A 17,912-nucleotide genomic window follows, 5' to 3' on the forward strand; every position below is an offset into this window, starting at 1 on the left:
GGTAGATGATTCCTGTTATTATTTGGAGTAATCTAGTATTAATGCAAGCAATCTATTACAGATGCTGCACCTTCCTATTCTTGCGTTTGTCCTCATCATCAGCCATTTTCTCACAAGCCCTTTTTGCTGCATCGAAGCGCTGATATCTCCTGTGAAATTCTTTCATGCTGTGATCTTCAAGCCTTCTGCATTAGAGCTTTCCTCAATTGTGTGTGTACATCAGTGGTTTGCAGAGCAGTGACTTTGTATGAGACCAGTATTAAAACACAATTTTTAAAAAGATCTAGTTTACCAAGGGATCTGGATTGCCTTCTCTCACCATCACTGGCTATTCTATCAGTCTTTGTGTTATCTGCAAATTACCTTCGAAGTGAGTTCGAATTTACTTCTGTATCTAGTGAAAATGTTACTGCCCCTGTTACTGACACTAACACTGAAGCCGTAGTGTGGCTTTCACTTGCATATTAAACTCATTTCTTCCCAAGGACGGAAAAGCTCTCTTCGTGCTTTATATTCTGGATCTATCAAACTAAAGGCTGTCTGTCTTCCATTGCAACATTCACAAGAAATCAACTCTGTGTGAGCCAAACCTTCTCATCTTTTTACAAGAAGCACATCTCCTACCTGCTGAAAGTCCATTCATGTATCCAAGGAAACAGGTTGTTCATTATGTCACCTCCGAAACTACTTAATGACTCATCCTTCGTTTCAGCTCCAGACAGGTTCAGCAGTGAGGAATGTGGCTTCTTTAAATCCCCACTCAAGTTACAGAGTGCAAAATTTACAGCTTTGTTTGGCGTAACCACTTTCGGTCCATGTTCATGGACATAAGTCTGCACCTTATCTGGGAGCTGATTGTTCACTGCCCCCGGCAGTGGTGCAGAAGAGGTAACAGCAAATATCCTGCTGCTAGCTGAGAATGTCTACCTCTGTCTTCGAACACATGAAGGTCCTGGTTTTGCCTGCTGAGTCCACTTTCAACATGCAGCTAAGGACACTTCCCCTGATGCAGGCATTCAGCACGCTGATCAGCACAGCAGATACTATAAGGTGAGAAGAGAGCATTGCTTGGTCCATTAAACCGGGCAGCACCGTGACTGGTGCCGTCTCATGCTCCATGAGGTGCTGCTGCTGCTGCTGATGGACGCACAGCTTGGTGTCCTGGTCATTCCATACCCACATAACTGCAGGTTTCTTGGCCCTTTATTCCAGCAGATCAGCCTCTGAGAAGTCATAGCTAAACCTTAGTGTCCCTATATTGCTTTAACTAAAATTATGTCGCACAACTGTCATGACCAAGCCTTATTTGTAAGACATTGGTGTAAAAAGAACTTGATTCCACTGAGCTGGACACAGTGCATATACTAAAATGCAGTTTTTCAGGTGAAGAATTTATATTCAGGTTGTTAAAGCAGTCAGAGGTGATAGAAATTAACAAGGTCCCACTCTACGGCGGCAGGGCTTGGGAAAGAACCCATTTCAAATCCAGTCCAGGCTGTATCCAGACGACCATGTGCTTGTCCAGCACTGAGTATGGAAAATGAACTTGCCTGGGCTTTTCTGAATATCACCAAGGTGTTGTTCATTCAGATCTCTAGCTTTCAGCTTTTAACACCCATTTATGTTCCTGCAGTGTTAGGTGCAATCTTCATGAGTTCACCTGTTTACATCATCACATAAGATGATACCTCTGAGCCACTCTCTGATTTAAAACTGGGACGGGTTTGGCTGCTCAGAGAGCTGATAAAGGTTTCTCGGTCTCCCGTAGGAAGAGAGCTTGTGTTGCCAGCCTCCCCCCTTACTGCCTCTGTCACAGTGGATTCAGAGGTGGCACATGGGGGAGTGCTGGAGGTAACTGGGGTCCTGGTGCTGTACTCCCCAGTGATCCCCCAGTTTGCTAGGAGAGACTCCATACAGACAAGCAGGAGAAGGTACTAGCCTCTGTATTAGTGGAATAAGATCAGGGCCCGGGATCTAGGAAGCATCTAGGAAGTATCCCAATTACTGCTCCTCAGCCTGTAATTTGGGAAATTCTGGAAACTCAAAGTGAACAGCTTGCAAACTTGGGGTAATTAGACATAAAACTGAAGTGGGGATAAAATAGAGAAAAGCAAAGAAAGCTTTTTTCATTGTTATCATCTACTAACATTTTTATAATTTCAATTTAAAGCCCAGAATTCTCATATAACCTATCGCATTCAAGTAATAACAAGTGAAATTTTATTAGATTTCCTGTCTTTATGGACTTCTCAAGATTGTGAAACTGATTTGTGGTCTTGCCTATTACAGTTACACACCAGAACAATTTTATTTAACCTTTAAAAAGACCACATTGCCTGAAATTCACTGTGCCAGGTTTGGGTTTTATTGAAACGTGCACATCATGAATAGGGCAACTAAGCCTGATATGTCGGTGTTTTTTCGTAGGTCAGTGTGTGCCATCATAACATAAACAATGACTTGCATGTGCATGTGTCGAATCTTTTTCATTTAGCTTGTCATATACTGGAATGCTGTGATGGCCTGGGCCAGGATGTCATCTGCACCATAGGGCAAGCATTTGAGCTTCGATTTAAGCAATACTTGCGATGCCCATCTAAGATACCTACTTTTCATGATAGGTGAGTATGATTGCAGAAGACTGCTAAAGGATCTTCTTTAGCTTTGTATTTACTTATTAAAACGTGCTCTGGACAAAGTTGCTGGAGACGGACAGGATTTAAAAACTTTAAAAAGAAATTTCTGCTGAATTAGCAAAGCAGGATGGATATGAGAGGAGCACAGTCATTTTAAAAGAATGGGCTAAATATGGATTTCACAGTGAACTTACTGAAATGATAATGTGTTTTCTGTTGTAGTTAGTAGGCCAAATTGGATGGCCAAGAATGGATGTTATTTGTGGCATTTCGTCATTGTTGTCACTGTCATGGCAGCTCTGTCTATTTAGATGAAATAAGCTAGAGTTGCTAAGCTTCCAAAATGACTAGTGATGTTTCACTATTTTTGATATTAGCCAGGGTGAAGTTTTTAGGAATATGATGTATATTGTACAGAGGCTTTGACTGCGTTGTTCTCTGGAGGATACAAAATCTGTCTGCTTGTATGTGTTTAAAAGGCTGGGATATAGCATTCTGTTTTCTTTGGTGAGCTGTGTTTTTGACATGGGTTGCTATATGCTTGCCAACATTAGTATAAATCCCAGTGAGCTGGTACCCTGTGTAATCTCTTATATTAGTAAAATCAGTGTACAGTGAATATAAAATGCTACTAACCTAATCTGGAAGCATTCTGTACTCACTTTAGACTTGTGTAGATGACTGTTAAAAGTAGACTAAAACCACAGATCCAATCTCTTGGCTTTGTGAAGTACTTCCAGATTTATATTGGTGATAGAGCAGCCATAATTAAAGACAAACTTTTAGGCCTTAGTCAATCAATCAAGTAATAATATTACAAATGCTACTGTAAGGTTAAATCAAATTGGTAATGCAGCTTATAGTGGTCTTTAAAGCTAAGTAAAGATACCCTTTACTCAGCATAAAGAATTTCATCCATTGCAAAGGAGGTTTAGATGAAGTTTGTCTAAACAGAGAAGGTCTGCTGCATGATCCATCATTGCTTCCTGACTTACAATGGTAGCTGAATTGTCAAAATAACATACAGCAGTGATCCCCTGACAGGCGGTCTTAACAAGCTGCAAGTATCTGTAAGTGCTTTGCAAGTGAGGAGCAAAATAAAGCACTCACTTTCTTACAGGGTGCAGAGTTTTGATGAGCCATGGGTGGAGGAAGATCACCAGACAACAGAACATCCCTATTACAACAACATCCCAAATAAAATGCCCCCCCTTGGCGGCTTCGTTGATGCCAGGCTCAAAGCAAGACTTCCCACTGCTGCAGATACAGCTCAGGTCAGTGCAATTGCATCTCAGTCCTCCTCCTGCTGGATCCAAACTTTTTGAAAAATGTGTATTTTAAGATGGATACATTGGGACTATTTATAGCTCAGACGCCTTCATGTATGGCCCATTTCCTTTTGATGGGCATTGAAGATCTAGGGGGCAACAAATTAGGCCGGTTCAGGACAAACTAAAGGAGGTGGGCTCCTCATGGTGTTAAAAGATTACACAGGTTCAAGGAAGAGAAATCCACTGAGGGCTATGACATTTGTAGAAACCATGTTTGCTTTGGAGAGTATCAAATAGTGCACACTAACTGGGAAAGATTTGATGCAGAACTGTTTAAACAATCCAGTGCAGTCATTACTAACAGTTGACTGTGTTCGTAACCCAGCAGTATTCAGCCAGGTTCCTAGGTAAGGTTTTCTACCTCACGTTGAACTGACCTCAGCTTGGATATTTCTACCAGCGTTGCTGTGGGAGGTTTGACTGCAGTATCAACGTAGCCACCTAGAGGAGTTTTCAGATCCAGCACAACCCTGCTTAAATCCAGAGAAGCCTTGCCTGTAGACAGCATCCATCCTCCCTTCCACACCCGAGTGCGTCTCCCGGTACCAATGTGAGTCTTTCAGCTCACGGTGCTGGGGGTGTCTTCTGATTCCAGGTGTGTTTCTGCGGAACGTTTTTCCTAGGCACAGTTTGTCAGGGCTCACTATGTGAAGACAAATGTACCAGAGGAGGTGATGTATCATTTGGGATCGCAGGGGTTAATAAAAGCAAGAAGCAGGGAAGTTTACATGAAGGTCACTGGTAATATCTTAATCCTACACAAATGCGTTTGTGAAATAGATATTCTGACACCATGATGAATTGGAAATGAAGAGTGGGAGTACACAGAATACAACCAAGGAAATTGTCAGAGCCACTCATAACATATCTGAGCATTTTAAAGGCAATTGAAAATTTCTTTGCATGTGTGTCCATTCTAGACTGGAACAGGAGTGGGAGGAGATCAAACCTATTACCAGAGTCGTCACTTAGGAGAGAAATTCGGTGAAGACTGGCATCAGGGGCCTGTTAGGCAAGGTGAGTTTTGCTAGTTTTAGCTGTAATACTGCAGGAGGTCTTGGGTGGGCAAAGTGTGTGAAAGTCTGATGCCTCAAAGTCTTAAGGCAGTGAACTGCATTTTGTTGATAGATTCCCTTTGTCTGAATTTTAGCACTGATATCAGTGAAAAGCATTTGCTAATAACCTCCGGATGAATTACTAAATTCACACCTTCATAAAATCTTATCTTTTGCAGAGCAGTTCATAGAGTTGCCTCAAACCTTCAGCTGTCTAGCTTGCCATGTCTTAAAACTCCATGGTATTTAAAGACGGGCCGCATGGTCCGTTCTGAAATCTGACCCACTGGGGTATGGAAGATGGAGTTTCCAAAGGAAGAGCCTACAGTCAGAAGCTTTTTTAAAATGTGTGGCAATGCATGTGTTTGCACATGATCTCTGCTCCACGAATAACAAATAATGCATAGTGTTCTTTTTGTTGTTGTCTATGAATTTTAAGCAAATCACATCAAAACACATGTGTGAAATTTCACCCCTTCCACCTTTATGTGTCTCCTGTGTTTCTGGGGACACTTTAGTTTCAAATGCCAGAATATGTTGTTAATCTGCACAGATTTGAGGATCTTACTCCATTTCCTCTTCTCATGACTTTCCAACTGAGTATCAGTTTTGAAACTGACAGTCTTTATTTACAAAATTTTCCTTTCCTCCTGAATAACATCCCCCTCAAGCCCTCATTGAAACAAAGTTCTGAATCCATTCATCAACATTTTTTTCCTACTAGATCCTGCAGTTATTGACTTACATCTATCATTCCAGAGAATTTTAAACTGTGGTGATGGGGTGTGATGTTATCTGGTCATTATAACAACACTGTTCCGTCAAAGACAAAAAAAAGAAGACAAAAAGTCTTGAATTTTCTAGGATCTCTGGATATTTGTAGTATGTCGGAAGAGAAATCACAAGTAACCCCAACAGCACAGATGCCAACATACGTAAACACCCAGAATATAAATACAGAAGATCTGTTGGCACTTCAGGCAGATGCTGAAAATATCTTCAGTGGAACAGCAGATGATACCAAAGAGAGCAGCAGCCCAGGAAAAGATCTGTTTGACATGAGTGAGTCCCCTTCTTATTCACTTTCTTTCTAACAATCGAACCAATATGCTTGTGCATTAGTTCTGTATAAAAATAAATCTAAAATTCTCCAAATTTTAGTATTCGCAGTGGAGTTATGGTGAATTTTAGAATTCATGGTGTTTTCATATCTGACTGAGTTAAAAGAAGGGTGGCCAAACATTTGAAGCTAGTTTGTGTTACATCTGAGTTAAGCTGAGTTGCAGTCTATGTTGTCCTTAGCATCACAGGCAACCATGTCAGAAGAAAAATAAATCAGGAGGCTTGTCATGCCGGGAAGTGAAGGAGTGAATGGCTGGCGAATTTGCTCCAGCCTGTCCTGTGGATGTGTTACTAGGGATTCAATGCATACTACAAAAACTTTGTGCAAGAGGAAAGCTGGGAGGGAAATTAAAAGGCTGTGTTATCCCTTGCTCTGCATAGGCCTACTATCCTATCTAGCTATCTGTTCCAACTTTGAAGTTAGCTTTTCTTAAATCAGAACCATAACCATAGCTGTGAAACAATGGTTTAAGAATCAGTCATAATTTGATGTTGGTGCTACCAATACACATTGTTTTCAGCCTTGAAGAGATAGTTAACAGGAAATACAGGGAAAGCAGTTTGATGCACAGAAAAATTTCTTCGTTTTTCTACTCTTCCTACCTCCAATCAGTTGTTGATACGTGATTTATTTAATTCAGTTCACATAATTAAAAGGCAGTGAGACAAAGCAAATGATGCCTGTATGTTATTTGTAAAATCACATATCTACATTTCTGTTACCTCAGTATGCATAAAACTGTCTTCCTGGCACGTTTTTGCTGAGATATGGCTCTATTTCCACAGCTTAAGGAGATTTGGGATTAAAAGAAAGGAGAGGGAAAAAAGTTGAGGGAGCATCTACCTGTGAATATAGATCTGAAATGAGAAAATTCTGCTGTCTGAAATCAGGGATGTTAACCTTGATTTCTAACATGCTGCGCCTTTAAAACATGCACATACTTACCTCTGGTTTATACATTCTTTTCCTAAAAATAGGGAAACCTGATTTCTTATGGTCCAGCCTTCATTAATCTTCAGTAACCGTTGGATCATTGGGGAAAAGTAGTGTTAGAAAATTTGTCAACTGGCCCTAAGTTAGTGGTTTGTCATGGTAAACATGTGCTGGGCTTTGTGCAGACTGCAACGTAGTGAAGACATATATAAGCTGGTTTTAAGAATTAGCTGAGGTATCAACAAGCTGCGACAGGACAGCATTTACCCTATTTCTCTGAGCTAAATTAACCTCTCTGCAGCCCCTTGCAAACATGGCTTTGTACTCCTTGCATCTGAGCAGTCTGTTTAGAGCTGGTGTATTGCTTCATGGTACTGCTCTGCAGATGTCCTTTAGTAAGTCTAGTGGGCACAGAAGAATCTTTTTAATATGCACTAGTTGGCCAGGTGAAGGTCTTACAAGGGTAAATAGCTTCTGATAGGTCAGTACAGCATACAACAAAGGACGCACTGAGCTTATTCACTATTTCTGTAAGACTGCTGGAGTCTGTAATGGCACATCTTTTCATTCCACTCTATAGAAAATAACACTGAGTTCAGGGTTTAGCTGAGGTTTAAAAGATACTTCTCTGAAGCTGATTTCAGCTAGGTAAATCATGGTAAAGGTGTTAGCCTGTGTCTATGTTGCAAAGCCCTCTTCCTAGGTGGAGGCTAGGGGTAGGTTGAGTGGTAAGTGTGACTGATCCGTTCTAGACATACCCTTGGGCTGGAGACTCAGTAATGGATAATTTTTAAATTAATATGTTGCTTGAAGAGAGACCAGATATGAGTATAATGACTTGGGTACCCATATTACACAATTTATTCAAAATGAAACTGTCTGATGTACATGGCAAGACAAAAAGAGAGCTCTGCCCAGTTCCAGGGCATATAAATGCAGCTGTTGACAATAGACATTACTGAAATAAAATCGCTACCTTTCAAAAGCTCCTGCCAAGGTTCGCTCTGATTTTTTATCAGCATCTTTCTGTGCGTAACATACATTTTTAACATATTACACTCCTTGGTCTTAATCAGTAGGCCTAGCAGTACATCTTCCCTCATTTTTTTCATAAGGATAAATACAGTGGCCATAACACAAAATAAATCCTGTTAAAAATGACTGGAATATCAGCATTTCGTAACATGATTTACCTCTAAACGATCTTGCCTTTGTTTCTATTTCCATAACCAGAACCATTTGAAGATGCCCTCAAGAACCAAACATCTGAGGCTACATTGAGTAAGTCCACCTCCACTGGATGCACCAGTCCCCTTTTATCCAGAGAAGCTGAATGCGCTGTAGCCAAAGACCTGAGTACAGAGCCGTGGTATCAAGGAGAGATGAGCAGGAAAGAAGCAGAACAGATGTTAAAAAAATGTGGAGACTTCCTCGTGAGGAAGAGTACCACGAATCCCGGCACCTATGTGCTGACAGGCATGCAGAACGGACAAATCAAGCATCTTCTTTTGGTGGACCCAGAAGGAACTGTAAGTGCTGATTCCTAAATAATATAGGAGGTTTCTGACTCTACACATTTTCTCTAAATGTGTTTAATCTTGTTTACAGCTTATTCACAACTGATCATAAGTACAGTCTCATATCTCTACTGTGCCATCACATCTCTAATTTTCTCCCTGATGTGTAGCAGGAGACCCACTGCATGGTTTCTGCATGCTGTAGGGAACTTCAGGGACGTGATTCCCCAGCAAGTTCAAGCGTTGGCCACTGCAGTACAGTTTTAGTCAAACGTGCAGCTAAGGCACTTCTTTAGCCTTCCTGCCGTGAAGCTGCTGGTGGCTGTGCAAGTTCAGGCAGCCTGCGTGCTGGCCATTTCCACGTGACGTCTCTGTCAGCCGGGATACGGACTTGGCCCTCTGTGTTTTCCTGCATGTAAGCCCAGGAGACACCTGGGGTAAACCTGCTCCATCTCTTTGCTGCGCGGGGTCTCCCTTAGCCCAAAAAGGGACCCTCACAGAAGCAGGATGGAGAGGGCAAGGGAGCTCCAGTTTTCTGTAGCTGTTCCTGTCCTGCTTCTGGGGGAGGCTTATTCTCATCTGAGAGAATGAAAGCGTTGCCACACGTTTTATTCTTGGCTCCTGGTAGCTGAGAGTGGGCAACTCCTCTTCCTCTGTAAAGGACAACTTTAGCTGACGAGCCCCAAAGTACATGAGAAACGCTGGTAAAGGAGTTGGACTGTTGGCATCTGTTTCAGCTGAGAAACCTGCGGCAAACCCGCCGAGTTATGCCGGTCCTGCAGTCGGTAACGCTGCGGTGAGGAATGCCCATGGTACTTGTTGTAATGACGTTTGCCACATGAGGGCAGTCAAAGAATGGTTTTGCACTCTTTAGGTGCCGACAGCCTAGTCCTGCTCTTGACCGGGCCACCAGCCTGGGGGACTGGCCCTACACCTCTTGAGGGGCGTCCTCCTCCGGTAAGCTTTTGCCAAGGTTTTGTGAGTCCTGCAGCAGGGCCCCTTAATTCTGCGTTCAACATAAACCCACAAATAGTTCTTACAGGGTAATGAGTCCCAGGACATTTTCCTCCTGTAGGCAAAGGACAGAGCCTCCCCATCTTTTCTGCGCTGCCTCTAAGAGCAGCACTAGTTTGCTGACCACCTTGTGTAGGGACCTCCTTGTTCTCTGCACCTGCCCCCTCCCTCAGCCTACTTGTGACGTGCCATCATGACCCAAACGGCTCTGAAGCTTCTCGCTCAGGAGGCATTGCTTGATAACAACGGCGTTTCTGCAGCTGTATTTAGGTTAGCTGTGCTATCTATATGATTTATGGGATCCTGACACAGCTCCTGAGCAGAACTATTTGTGACTTTTCAGAGCAGAGAATCGTCAATAAAATGCCAGTGTGTGGCCAGCTGCAGCAGCGTGCGAGCGGCTTGCAGTTCTTCTGCTTAGTTGTAAACACAGATTCACACAAAGGCTGACTGAAAATTCATTTCACTCACAAATTAACCAGTGACGTGGTGCAGCTCTTAAGGGTGTGTTTTCAGAGCTGAGTTAACTGTACAATTGCTTCTGCTCTCATCCAACTGACAAAAAAAAAAAAAAAAGAAGAAGAAGAAAGAAGATCTCTAGTTCAGGTAAGGGATGCTTAAAATAGAGGGCTGCAGGATTTTTGCTGTATTTAGAATTAGGGCTTGAACTCTGGTTGATGGCAGACCATACTGCTTATGATAAGGAAACTCTCAACTCAGTTGAATGGACTGAAAATGTGTTAATCTGATTATAGATAAGGAGAGTTACTGCTATTTTAAATAATATTTTACATTTTGAAGATACAGTTTTGAATAATTACAGAAAGTGATGTTCAAAGCTGTATGTTTCAGAAATCGGGCGATTCAGAAATTGGGTTTTCTTCAGTGATGCAGCTACATGCAGACTGTGGGCAGATAGCATCACTTGCCATCAAAGTTGTTAGTTTCTTTTTTTTTTTTTTTTTTTTTTTTTTAAACCCTGTGCTGAGTTTCTAGCAGTTTTGCCAGAACTTAATGATGAAGTCCGAAATATTTCAAGCAAGGTGTCCACCACAGCATAAGCTGGTTTTGGAAAGTTTTAACAAAAGTTGTTCTCTCTTTCTGAGAACAGTTCAAGGAAAGCGGATGACATGCCACACTTCAGAGGAGTGTTCACAGGCTTTTGCTTGAGGCAGTGTATAGCCATCCCAATACAACGCTTTACTGCAGCATGACATTCACTTGAGAGGACCTCTGCTCTGCCTGTGGAAGCTGTATGCCTAACTTGCTTTAAGCATAGGAAGGAAATGTTTTGTGAAGATCTGGTTAAATGATTAAAGATTGTTTTGTAATATAGGTTTTGACCCGTCCTGATTTTTGTCAGTTTTAACTTGCAATATAATTTTCTGTTATCATGGGTGTAATAAATTACTTAGCAGGATGCCGGTGCAGAGGGCTGGTGAATGGGCTAGACAAGTGATGCTCCCTGGCCTGAAATGTTCCAGTTTCAAAGGTACAGGGGTGTGCCATGCAGCACAGGGAAAACCCAAGCCAAGCACTCCTCAGGGCTGGATGGATTTTGGGGAATGGAATTTTTCCAGAAACTGGGGAAGAAGGTCTTTGTTAAGGAAAGCACAAAGATGCTGAGGTGTGTGGAGAACAGTTGGGTTCTGGCATCTCTGGAGGGACAGCTCTTTCTAATGGAAAAGGTGAAAACGCTTAAAAGAAGCAGGTGGTCTTTTGAAGAAGAAAATTTGATCTAAATATCCAACTTAAAGTGAAACAAAATGTACAGAAAGTTTTCAAGCAGCCCTACTCAAGAAGAGTAATAGTAGTAGACTGACGCATGGGTAGCATGCAAAATATCTGTTTGGAGAGAATAGAAGGAGAAAGAGACAAAACAGAAGAAAAATTCCAGAAATGCCAGATTTCCATTGATTTTTATGGGAGAGGAATCAGTCTCTAAAACGTAATTAACTGTGTCATTTTATTCTTAGAGAATTTTAGCGAGAAGTTAAGGGAAAAAGTTCTTTGCTCTTTAATCTATCTTCTTGCATCCTTTTTTGAAGGTTCGTACAAAAGATCTTGTCTTTGACAGCATAAGCCATCTCATCAATCATCATCTCGAGAATAAGTTGCCAATAGTTTCTTCTGGGAGTGAACTCTGCCTGCAGCAGCCTGCTGAGAGGAAACACTGACTCCAGATAACTATTTTAGTTATTGTAATTTGCAAGCTATAACTGGTGGAAATTGCAGATCTGAAAAAAACTTGTGCATTAAAAAAACCCCAACATGTTCACATGTATTTCACCAGTATGTTTTTCTTTAGGTTTAAGAAGCCCCATTGCACACAGTACACTTGAAAATTCTCAATGCTTTATGTAGACATGAAGTCACAGCAGAAGGCTTTCTTAAAAAGTAATTTCGATAAAATTGTTCAGATTCTCTAATGTGAATATTGATAGTGTATATATACACATTATATACATAAATACAGTATATATTTATATTTTTCAAGTGAGTCTGTTGATGGTATAGAACTATCTTCTGTGCCATGTGTTTTTACTAGAAGAAAAATGCCAATTGTGATTGTTCAGATAAAAATAGAATTCTGCAGTCTTAATTTCTTGAGAAAATGAATATTACGAATCTTATTTCTGATTTTACCTAAGAAGCACAACTATGAGGATTACAGATAGATTATGTTGGTTAACCATGGAAGGAGTCGGAATTCAGCAACTAGTATTCCAACTCGGAAATATAGCATAAAATGATTTTGAAAAGCATTATTCAGTGTCACTGATATCAAAAGCATTTCATCTTTCTGATGTCAACTTTGAATTCTTATACGATGCTACTCAAAACATTTGTATCTTGCTTTAACAACGATTTGCTGTGATCTCTCTGTATATGAGGTTTGTGCATTTGATTTTTCTAATGATAATATAATAATATTCTGTAACTTTAATTTATTAATTTCAGTGCTAAGGTTATTTATAAGTAGTTCTCTGCTTATGGTGAAGATCTAGGTGTCCTTGAATACCAGTCTCCAATGAGATGTTACGTACCGATTAGGCAAGTTCAATTAACTTGTGTTTAATACATTTAATGCAAGATGTACGTGGTTGGTCAAAGACATATCTGACAAATCTTTTCTTCTTATAAACAGTGAAAACTATCATGACTCAGTGGTCAGTTTTGCAAATGATGTCACTTGCTTTTACCTACCAAAGCATAACTTGACTTTGGCCTTCAGCAAGTGGCAGGTATTGCAAATACACTGCTTTTCTCTAAATATCAACTTGAAAAATACACATACACTAAAGATGCATTTCTCGCAGAAATGTCCTTGGCTTTTGGTACTGGGAAATGTTTTAAGGAAAATTTGTACTATACAAATGCAAGCACTATATGAGGTTATTTTTCTGTTTTATAAAGGTTATAAAGAGCCAAATTCAATAGACACAGTTCCTGTAAAGACAAAGTTTGTGCCAGAGTCAGGATTTAGCCTTCAGCGTTCCAAGGTCTTCTCTAGCACCAGTATCTCAAATGAAATCTTCAAACTTGACTCATAACGGCCAAGACTCAGCAGAATAAGTCTAGGTTAAGCACCTGCCTACCCCGAAGTAGACAATATTTAAATTACTTAAAATTAGATTTGGTTTTAAGAATTTGTGAAGTTTAAAAAATTGTCAAGTAACAACCAAACGTACTGAAGGATTCACTTAGAATCCTTTCAGGTAGGATCATTATATTAAAATTCTAAAGTAATTTTCTTGTACCTTCTGCTTTGAAATATGGAGAAGTTGCAACTTGGGAACTTTGGTTTTGGTTGATCTCAAGTATGAAAATGATCGAGGCACCTAAGACTAATCATGTGATCTATGCAATAAAAATACACTTGATTCTGTAATCAAGACATTCAGAAGCCAAACTAAGACATTAGTGAACCAAATGCTTCTGATTAATTTTATTGCATGTAGTTATTAGTTGATATTTCTAGGTCTGGGTGGGAGCTGAGAGCAAAGGAAAGAAATTAAACGCTGCATTGCAACCCAAATTAGTATGGTCTTGAGGTTAGTGGAATTCTTAAAATTTGGGTTGTCCTTTTACCAGGTTGGCAGTTGCAAGGGAAGGCGAGGAGATATCATACCGCAAAGCAGTATCCACCAAAATTACTTTATTTAAGAGCAACCATGTTTCACCATATTCCAATTTGAAGTATTTCAGTTGCCACCTTTTTTGTCATATATAACACTTGTCATTCCATGCACCCACCTCCCTACAGCCATGTCCTTGAAAGCTTTTAGTGTGATTATCACTAACTATAAGAGAAGGCCTCTTTTGTGCTTTGAATGTTGTATATCACTTCAGTAAGACCTAGGTGCCTAACTCCCTTAGGTGCCTTCAAAAATCCCACCTGCTGCCTATGTGTGTTTTAGATTCCTAAATACCCTGTCAGTGTATGCCTGGAAAACTGTGACAAGATACAGGTGTATGAATGAAGGCACTAAACATACACTGAAATAAGCATCTAATTTTTTTACTATTGTCCTAGCTATAGCTTTAATAACTTAGCAGCCACCTAGTTGCATGGTTTGGAAATTAAAGCAGATGGCAAGGAGTCACAAAATGAAACAGCTTTACAGAAATATTGAATTCCTCAGACTACATTTCACAAACTCTGCCTCCAGAAAAATGTGGTTATTTTAAGCTGCGCTCTCAGTGCAGCCAATTTGCTGAGGTCGGCGTGCCCATTGATGATGCAAAGGTTGCACATAGCTTGATCTGATGCAGTTTGGTCCTAGGTGGTGGTAGTGCCTTTGGGCTGTGACAGTGCCCTGCTGCCGCAATGGGCCAGGAGATCCTGTCTGGTCAGGTGTGATGATCCAGAGGCTTTTCTAAGTGACTGAGAACCAAATGATCTCAAAGTTGTCCAGAAGGAAGGGCATGTGGGCCAACCAACGCTCCTTTTGTGGAGCCTGCCATTGCTTTTTGTCACTGTCACTCTGGTAGATTTAGCCATTTGGATGGCAGTTCCAAACTTCTTGTTGTTAGAGTCAAAGACCATTTTACAGTGAGCTCAACAAGAGCAAATCGAATCTGCTGGAGAGGCAGGGCCAACACTGCTAGCAATTTAAGAGATGCAGAAGTTATCAGATGGACTCAAATGCTGTGCGATTGTCTGAAAACCAGACAGCTGACAGCATAATTTGAGCCTTTTAATGTTTGCCTTCGGTTTTGAGTCTCTTCACCTTTTGTTTTTATTCTCTTTTGTACAATCCCAAGGGCTAGACACTTGCTGGTGATAATTCAGTACCATGACTTCAAGGACTGGGATTTTACTGAACAAACAAATTTACTAGACTCAACAGAAATCACTGAGATTAGACAATATTATGGTATCCTTTGATATTTTCCCAGGGGGTAGCTGAGAAGTCAGAACTGAAACTAAATATCCTGCAACATTGTCTACATTGATTTTGAGTCCTATCTGATTATCAGTTTTGATTCCAGTTGTGTTGCAACTATGTGAACTATGAGTAATGAAAACACTTTCAATTCCTTTAAACAAAGTTCCTTGAACTTTCAAAAGTGAACCACATGCTTCTGATTAATTTTATTGCAGATCTAGAGGAATTATTAGGATAACAAAATTTTCCAGTGAGGCTAGCAATGATAGACTGGACATTGAGGTACAGTCATGTTCCCATACTTCCAGTTATTTCAGATGCTGCAGAGGCAATGAAACCTCAAAGGTAGAAAATGTCATTTGAAAACTGAATTACCTTCTGACTTCAATGGGAGTTTGGTCAGTGTGAGGACTCCCAGGTTCTCTTCTCTATTGCAAGAAAAGGACATTCAAATTGACCATGCCTGGGTGGAGACCATAGGAGGAGATGCAATTTCCATGGCTTACTGCCTGCCGCCCTGCCCAGGGCTTTGCACGCACGGTGAGGATGGGTTATATCCAATAGCTTTCCTCCACTTCACATCCTACAGCATTCACAATGGGAGATAACGCCGGTTCTGCCAGAAACCTCTCTGCTACACATGTTCAATACAAGCTTGAACAAAGGACAGGGTCCTGGGACCAGGATTTGAATGCAAAATGTGCACTATCACCGGAAGAAAATGTTTACTAATAGTCTGGTAAATGTCACCTGCCAGCACTAATTCTTCTATATCCTGGGTTCATTCTTTTTCTCCTCTGCAGAATAATATGCTCACATTTCTTATCATCATGGCCCCCAGGCATCATGCTGTGCAGTAAGATGAGGAGAATTTATAAAATTTATACCATAGTGCAATTGCTGCTGGCACATCAAGTGCTAGATGCCAGCTACAATGTATTCATAATAGAATTGATGCATATTTAGATATTTTTAAGTAGCAAATGCTCCATCTGAAAACTAGCAGAGTTTTGCAGCCTCCAGGAAATTTACAGCTCTAAAGGGGAAATTTGGAGCTTGTGAATGTTCTGACAACAGATTACAAATCCTGCTTTCAAGCCTTTGTTCTTAGCATCCAAAGTCTATCTGAAGTAAGTGGTAGAAGCAAGAATTTATATTAAGTAAACCATATTTGCGTAAACAAAGTCTAAGCTGAAGTAACAGACACACTTCCCTTTTTATCTTCCAGACATTTTCAAAATATGTCTGCATAAAATCCAAATTCAGATTCACCTTAGCATACTGTCAAAAATATGTTGATTTGCATGGTCTTCTTGCCCAAGCCGAAGGTTGTGCTCTCCACAAACCTATGCTTGCTCAAAGCTGTCAGGATATGGGCAAATTCCCACTGAAAGTTCTGTGCTCAGCTGTACTTTACTCACTCGCACGCAGTGTCTGTGGACCTTGCTCACATCTGCATTAGATGCAGCTGGAATGAGGGCAGGCCTGTGGAAAAGATAACATGGACATACAACTTGCCTGCAGTTAACCAGAGGCTTGGATAGGGAATGAGGAGCTGTCTTGGGAGAGAAAACCCCAGGGATAAGAAGTGTGAAAGACGAGCCAATAGGCATGTAAGCCACTAATGAGAATAGAGAGCTGTTGCTAAGTTATAAACATGCTAATTGGTTGGTAGGGTTAAAACAGAATCTCTGGGGAGGGGAACTGCAAAATACTTCAGCAATGCCTATGGCTCATCTCTTTTTGAGTCAGTTATGTTCATAAGCCCTGATCTGTTCCTCTGCATCCTCCAACATAAGCATCTCGTATGGCTTCTGCTGAGAGAAAGCAGGATTTTTTTTTAGTTTGTCTCAGTAAGGAGGATAAGATTTCAGAGCTACACATATCTAGCAAAAGCACCATGTAGGGGAAAAGCTAAATAAAGAGTGTTTAAACCTTGTTTGACAACAGAACAGGCCGTGGAAACCAAAGGAAGAAAGAAGCTAAAGCTGGATGACTCATTCTACTACCCCACTTTGTGGGAGACAGCACAGATGACTCAGAAAAGGATGGCAGCTTCAGATTTTGAGATTAAGATGCAGATTTACATTTTATGTAGCTATCATGAAGGTCAAATAACATACAGGTCAAATGACAGCTTTTTCAAGCAGTCCTCCTTTTTATTCTGTGAGGCAAACCCCATCAAACACACCCAGGCAAATATTAATTCAAAATAAGTGAAACTTTTCATTAAGTGAAGAATGTAAAGTTTATAATTGGTATATATTTGTGTCCTTTGTGGATAGATTGGTGTGATAACTGCTTCTCAGTAAAGTCCTGCAGAGTTAGACCTTGAAATAAGCCAGGCTTCTTCTTTTGAGGTAAATGTTTTTCTTTGCATAGTGTGGGCAGCAACAAAAAAACAAAAAAGAAGTGACTTTTTTGCTGTAAAAGGGAGTTTGACTGTAAATTTGTTATTTGTTAATATTTATTACTTTTAGAAACATTTTTAACTGAGAATTGCAGGAAAAATACTGTATGTGGAAATATTGTGATCATTTATATTTCCAATGACTTTTGTGAATCTCAAGTTTTTGCCTGTCCGCTGATTGTGGTATTCTGGTTATGAAGGCAAATTTTGTCTCTGAGGAAGTCTTTGAGCAACAGAATTTGGAATATAAGTGTCATGCAACTGTTTTCTGATTATTCAGTTTGTATATGGTTAACCAAAGTAATAAAATAATGAACATTACTATCAAACTGAGATGCACGTAAAGTGGGCTTGAGTCTGTTCTCCTATGCCCAGGTTCCCTGATGGCCTGATTTCCTGGATTTTTTTGTTTACCTGCAGGGATACCCATTTTGTAGCAGAATAAATGAAATTCTACAGGGTTTACCTGGATATTGAATACTAATAAGTCAATGAACTAT

At 40.4% G+C, this 17,912-nt stretch overlaps 1 protein-coding gene across 2 annotated transcripts in view; it reads left to right on the forward strand.

The window, feature by feature from the left end:
- The window catches only part of SHC3 (SHC adaptor protein 3), a 63,961-nt gene extending 46,158 nt beyond the window's left edge, over positions 1–17,803 (forward strand). For both annotated transcript variants that reach the window (XM_075739460.1, XM_075739459.1), the window contains 6 exons: positions 2,495–2,621; positions 3,757–3,910; positions 4,888–4,984; positions 5,887–6,084; positions 8,312–8,607; positions 11,658–17,803. In XM_075739460.1, coding sequence (XP_075595575.1) covers positions 2,495–2,621; positions 3,757–3,910; positions 4,888–4,984; positions 5,887–6,084; positions 8,312–8,607; positions 11,658–11,786 — 1,001 coding nt within the window. In that variant the 3' untranslated portion in view covers positions 11,787–17,803. The remainder of the gene's footprint in view (positions 1–2,494; positions 2,622–3,756; positions 3,911–4,887; positions 4,985–5,886; positions 6,085–8,311; positions 8,608–11,657) is intronic.
- Positions 17,804–17,912: the final 109 nt, after the last annotated feature.

This window comes from Balearica regulorum, chromosome Z (assembly GCF_011004875.1).
Source record: "Balearica regulorum gibbericeps isolate bBalReg1 chromosome Z, bBalReg1.pri, whole genome shotgun sequence".
NCBI classification, from domain to species: Eukaryota; Metazoa; Chordata; class Aves; order Gruiformes; family Gruidae; genus Balearica; species Balearica regulorum.